Genomic DNA, 6,220 nt, shown 5'->3' with positions numbered 1-6,220 from the left:
CACCTCGGCACCACACCAACCATCACACCATTGTGCTGTGCTGGTGCAAGAGCCACCACAGGCCACAGTGCTGGGAGGACACTCAAAGGCATCCATTTGGTTCCCCGTAAAAGGGAAACCAGATGCACGTGGCCAGGGGTGGGTTTGGATGCTGAGTGATGGACAAAGGAAGAAGTGGCGTGTCTCCAGGAGGGCTATGAGTGGGAGACAAAGGACAACCATAAACACAGGACAGGGGCATGTTAGTGCCTCCCCAGATACTTGCTATGGGCTCCCTGAGTCAGAAATAAGTCATTTATGGAAGGCAAGTCATCTCAGCTGGGTTGGGTTGCCTTGGGTTGGGTTGAGTGACCTCAGGAGATTCCTTCCAGCCAACATGCATAAGTGAGCATCACAAAGTGAACTTGCTCTTCCACTTTTTGGGCCCCAGCAGGAGGACACAGCCTGGGACGACACTGCTTTGGCAGATGTGCATGGCTCAACTCCAAGGACCACAGGGACACAGCCTAAAGTGATGCCTGGCAAGAGCAGGATGTGATGTTGGTCCACAGGCAACAAGAAGGACTAAGATTTTCTCTTCACTAGTAATGCCTGAAGGCCAGCACCCCACATCCACCTACAAGGCTCCCCAAATTTGACCCACACTCCATTTCTCGGACCTCGTGGCCTTGATCTGCATTTGCACCAAGGACCCTCTACGTGACCCTCACACTGTGGAGCATCTTCAATCAGCACGAACTATGAGAGATGGCCTTAAATGCGAATAAAAAACACATTCCAGGCTCTGGCACTCACTCCATAAATAAGCAACGTCATTGGTGCTCATCAAAATAGCAAAGTTCTGCCTACTCTTTACTGTAATATCTACATAGGACCTGGCGTTAAAAGGACATATTCATGAGACGGCAAAAGCAGGATCAAGGCCACCGAAGTGACTTGCTGCCCCCAAGACACACCATGAGAAGTGACACTTTTAGAAAGCAATCCACAATTTATAAACATAACCACAGATCTTTTTTATTAAAAAAAAACCCACAATGGAAGTAGAAAAGTTTGGCTGAAAATACCAACATCCAAAAAAAAAAATTAAAAAAATAGCACTCGCACGGGAAATGTTTCTGTTTTGAAAACTTTGTCAATAGTTACAGCAATTTAAATCATAAAACAATCATTGTATAAAAACATATTTATTTAAATTAAATATTTTATGCAAACTCATATCTACACTCATTCAAAATGCATAGAGTCACACAAAAGAGATGGAATGCCTTAGCTTAAAAACCTGTGAAGTTGTGGGGCTTTTTAAGTATTATTTGCAATTATTATTAATACATGTTCGGGACTGAAACCAGAAAATCATAGCCACGCTACTAACTAATCATTACCAAGTGCCATATAGTAAACACTAAGATTAATCATGTCATATAACTGATTTAAAATAAAGCTTCATCTTTATGAAAAGGAAGGGAACTCGAGCAAATACAAAATCCGAGGGGAGGAATAATGGAAGGAATAAATCAATGTACAGCTTTATTACAAGCAATAATACGCCAGAGTTAGAGGAGGCATTGGGCACTGCGGCTCGAAACGGGAAGCGTTCGCCTTCAAAGGATGTTTGATTAAAGAAAAACCAACGTATATCTGCTACATCATCACCTCTTGGCCAAAATGCTCATCCCCAGGACCTGTTCCCAGGGCAGCTCATGTGGTCCCTGGTTTTGGGAGGGCTTTTGATTGGAGGCCAAGGTGATGGAACCCAAACAAGAACCTCCTTTTCCAAGCCCTGATCCTACTCCCCTCCAGAACTGACCACCCTCGGCACTGGCTGCCCCTTTACAGCCCCCACATCCCCAGGGCCAGCCCAGCATCATCCTTGGTGTCCCCTCTGGATGTCCCCTTCAAGGGGCTTTTTCCCTGACCAGGACTTTTTTCTGCAGGATGCTGCCACCCTCCTGACTCCAAATCAGATCTGGGCTGCCCCAAAATTTGGGGGGCAGCTCTCCCGCACTCCCAGGCGCATCTCTGCTTTGGAAAAGGGACTTGGCCAAAGGGCTTTGGCAAGGGGAAATGCCCCCCGAACTCCACGTGGAGCAGGACACCCAAGGCTTCACACAGATGACGAGCTGATGACCAAAATCCTTTACCTACGCCACCGAGAAGACTCCACGGCCCTCGCGGTTCGGACTCAGTCACCCTGAGGGACGGCGAGCGATGTCCGCAGGGAGCAACGCCTTGTAATACTGTGTCAGGTCCTTCCTCAGCCGGTCCAGGCGGCCCCGGGTCTAGGAGACACTGTAGTTATTGTAGTAGGTGGCCGTGGCATCGGCGAGGACAGAGATGAGGCTGGTCTCGGAGGTGTGGGAGCCACTGGCCGCCGGGACGTGTCCATTGACCAAGACGTGGTGGTCGCTGTGGCCGGGGTTGTTGAGATACTGGTCAAACTCATTGCGGTCCATCTCCCCCAGGAGCTCAGCTTGGCTCAGCTGGTCCAAGGTGTCAAAGCCGTGGTGGTCGGGTGGTGGGGAGAGCTGGCCCAGGTGGGCATGGAGGCTCGGGGGGTGCAGGGAGGGGAAGGCGGGTGTGTAATAGCTGGGAGGAGGAGGAGGAGGAAGAGAAGGGCAGCTGGAGGTTGGGGGGATCATGCAGGTGGTGGGTTGCGGCATGGGGCTGAGAGAGTGGTGGTTGCACGGGATGGAGCTGCCCGCGTACTCCGGGGAGTAGGTGGCTCCGGGGAGGTGGGAGCGATGATGCTCATCCGGGCAGGGCGAGGAGAAGAAGCTCTGCTCGGGGTCTATGGCGTCCAGCGGAGACATCTCCGGGGGGGTGGGCAGCCCATAGGGGTAGGTGTCCACGCTGGTGCTGCTGCCACTGCCCGAAGCCTCTCGGTACCCCCGGATGGCCGGCAGCCCTGGGCGAGGGGGGTACTCACCCGGCCCCTCTTTCTCCCCCGCAGCCCGGCCGCAGGTCCGCTTCTCTGGCACCGCGTTTTGGTCCCGGGTCAGGCTGCCCAGCAAAAATCCGGGGTCCACCCGCTTGCAGATGCGCTTGACCTGCTTCTTTCTGCGGGGTCGGTATTTGTAGTTGGGGTAATCTTGCATGTGCTTCACCCGCAGCCGCTCGGCCTCCTCCACGTAGGGACGCTTCTGCGGGAGGCTCAGAGCCTTCCAGGACTTGCCTGAAATGGAGAATGGAACTCCCCTTAGCACCCGTGGAGGCCACATCGGGGGGGAAAGGGAGCTGCCACCCCACGCTTGCAGGCACAAAACCCAAGGGCAAGGTAGGGGCTCCCAATATCCGAGCTGGTGCACATAAGCAATGCACCCCACAAACCCACAAGGAGGACGATGTGGCAGTGGGAGGGTGAAGAAGGGGAGTATTGAAGCCACTGTAGGTCCTCCAGCTCCCCCCATCCCAAATGCCAAGCAGGGTGGATTCAGGGTTAACTGAGCCTTGCTGCAAATAAATCAGGGCAAATAAACTCCCCCAGCTCCACGGCCTGATCTTGCAAAGCCTCTCTGGGATGGAACGGGGACTGCCAAGGCCATGCCCGGCTGAGCAGGGGGTCAGGACGTGGTGTCCCTGGTTGTGTCCCAGCATGTGCCCTGCTGGGACTTGCACCGGGGTGTTTGGAGACCCGGGTGCCACGACCTGCTCGTTTGAGATACAAAACATCCCCAAGACACAGGACAGAGAAGCAGCAGCGGGGCGGGGGGTTGTAACCCATGGTGAGGCTGCCCCAGGCTGCCCCTCAGGGCAGGGGGAGAAATAAGGACATGGATCAAAGCGTTTGACGCTTTCCCCTTGCCAAAGAGACAGCAGAAATAACATTGAATAAGCAGAGATGCTGCATGGCAAAGCAGCGAGGAGAAAACCCAAACCACCAAAGAAAACACCGCAAAACTGTCCAGGGAAACAGAAACTTTGGGTAAGAGGCTGGACAGCAAAGCTGTGTTGCAATTTGGGCAGCTCTTTCTCAGGCTGCCTGGGCTGTTTTTTTTCAGTTTGCCCTCTTGGTTTGACATTAAAAAAAAGGGGATTGTGGGGAGGGTGAAATAGTGGATGGGGAGTGGGGAAACAAATGTGTATGCAAAATGGGTCGTGATCTCTGAAAAGAAACAGCAGAAACACCACTGCCATGCTACCCACTGCCCGGCTATGCAATGTTGGGGTGGGCTAGTGAGTTTGGGGACAAAGCGGGATGGCAAAGACAGGCCAGGAAAATTTGGGGGTCCCTCCTTGCATTGCATCCAGGGCTCCCTGGCACTGGCAGCCCAGCGCTGCAGGGTTTACACTGAGGGATGGTGGCAGGGTGCACACTGCCTGTCCCCTGGGGTGCGGGACACTACCTTTGCACCCCACAAGCCCGCTGCAGGTTGCCACCGGGTGCTGGAACTAGGCAAGATTTGCACCCCACAGCATGGCCATGTGGGTGCCCACCCCTTGTGTGCTGGACCTGCCTGTACCCCCTGGGTGGCAGGGAGGATGCACAAACCCCAGGGTGCTGCTGCCAGACCTGGGAAAGGCTTTTAGGGTGGCAGGGAAGATGTACGGGTCCCCATCCAGGCAGAGTTCGCACCCCTGGGGCATGGGATCTGGACAGGGTTTGCAGCCCTGGGGGTGCATGGGTGCGTACCCCAGGGTACTGGATATAGAGAGGTTTTGGACCCCTGGGATGGCTGGGTAGGTGCACGGGTGCCTAAGCCTGGGGTATGTGATCCGAACAGAGTTTGCACCCCATGGGATGCCCGGGTGGGTGCATGGGTGCCCACTCTGGGGTACTGGATCCAGAGAGGTTTTGCACCCCTGGGAATGGCCAGGTGGGTGCACGGGTGCCTACCCCAGGGTGTGGGATCCAGACAGGGTTTGCACTCCCAGGAATGGCCGATGGGTGTATGGGTGCCCACCCCTGGGATATGGGATCCGGACAGGGTTAGTACCCCATGGGATGGCCGATGGGTGCGTGAGTGTCCACCCCGGGGTACTGGATCTAGACAGGATTTGCACCCCCAGAGCTGACCGGGTGGGTGCACGGGTGCCTGCCCCCGGGTACCGAATATCGTTCACGGCCGACGGGGCCACGGGCTGTGGGATCCAGACAGGGTTTGCACCCCGTGGGATGCCCGGGTGGGTGCATGGGTGCCCACCCTGGGCTGTGGGATCCAGACACGGTTTGCACCCCCGGAGCCGCCCGGGTGGCTACACGGGCACCCACCCCCGGGATCCCCCGCCCCCCTCCCCAAACCCTTCACCCCTCCGCTCCTCACCGAGCATCTTGCTGAGCTCCGCGTTGTGCAGGTCGGGGTTCTGCACCGCCAGCCTCTTCCTCTCGTCCTTCGCCCACACCATGAACGCGTTCATGGGCCGGCGGATGCGGCTCTCGGAGCTTTTCTCCCTCGGAGGACAACGCGGGGGTTGCGGCCCCGTTCGCAGCCCCTCGGTCCCGTCCCCCTCCAGCCGCTCCGGCCAGGGGAAGGTGCTGAGCAGCGCAGCCATGGCCCGACCCGGCCCCGCCGCCCCCCCGGCCCCCGCCCCTGCCCGCTGTGCTGCCCTCGGGGTCCCCGCGCAGTCCCAGCCTCTTGCCCGGCCTCCCTCGTATTTATGAGCTCCTTGGAAAAAGCCTCCTCCAATGACACCGAAGGGAACTCCGCTGCTCCTCCTTGTTTGCAAACTCCTCAAGCCCCGGACAGGATGGAGCGGGGAGAAAACTTCTCTCCACCCTCTGCCCTGCACCCCCCCGGTGGGGGGGCAGCACCCCCCAACCTTCTACTTCCCGCCCCCCCCTCCGCTTTTATTATTATTATTTTGTATTGTTTTGCCCACTGAAAGGGAGCTGAAATGGCCCTGCCACCCCTGCACAGCCCCGGCTGCCCCCCCACCCCTGCACCTCAAAAACTTCAAAACACAGAGGAACAATGACGGCATGGAGACGTTTCGGGGTGGCCCCAAATTGAAGGTCCCTATAGGGGTTCCCCCCAGCCCTCTCCCCAGGCTTTGGCAAGCTGCAGTGCATCTGTTCACAAGGGGAAATCAAGGCACGGGTCCCACAGGAACGTGCCCCTTTCCCCCCGCACCCACTGCTTTAACCACTAGTCCAGGCTGGGCTTTGCCACCCCCTGTGGGTTTTCACCCAGTTACCCCGAATTCCCAGATCCCCTCGCACGGGAGGGAAACTGGTACCCAGTGAACCTGCTTGTCCAGCCTGGTTGGGCTCCTAATTGGG

General features: G+C 56.6%; 1 protein-coding gene across 1 annotated transcript; it reads right to left on the bottom strand.

Moving 5' to 3' along the window:
- Positions 1 to 991: 991 nt before the first annotated feature.
- On the bottom strand, positions 992 to 5,499 carry SOX7 (SRY-box transcription factor 7). Its single transcript, XM_082049002.1, has 2 exons — positions 5,265 to 5,499; positions 992 to 3,175 (listed from the first exon to the last, which is right to left on the bottom strand). The coding sequence occupies exons 1-2, from the start codon at positions 5,491 to 5,493 to the stop codon at positions 2,283 to 2,285; spliced, it is 1,122 nt and encodes a 373-aa protein (XP_081905128.1). The 5' UTR covers positions 5,494 to 5,499; the 3' UTR covers positions 992 to 2,282.
- Positions 5,500 to 6,220: the final 721 nt, after the last annotated feature.

This window comes from Streptopelia decaocto (assembly GCF_964273445.1).
Source record: "Streptopelia decaocto genome assembly, chromosome: 3".
NCBI lineage: Eukaryota > Metazoa > Chordata > Aves > Columbiformes > Columbidae > Streptopelia > Streptopelia decaocto.
This window is presented reverse-complemented; position numbering and strand designations above follow the sequence as displayed.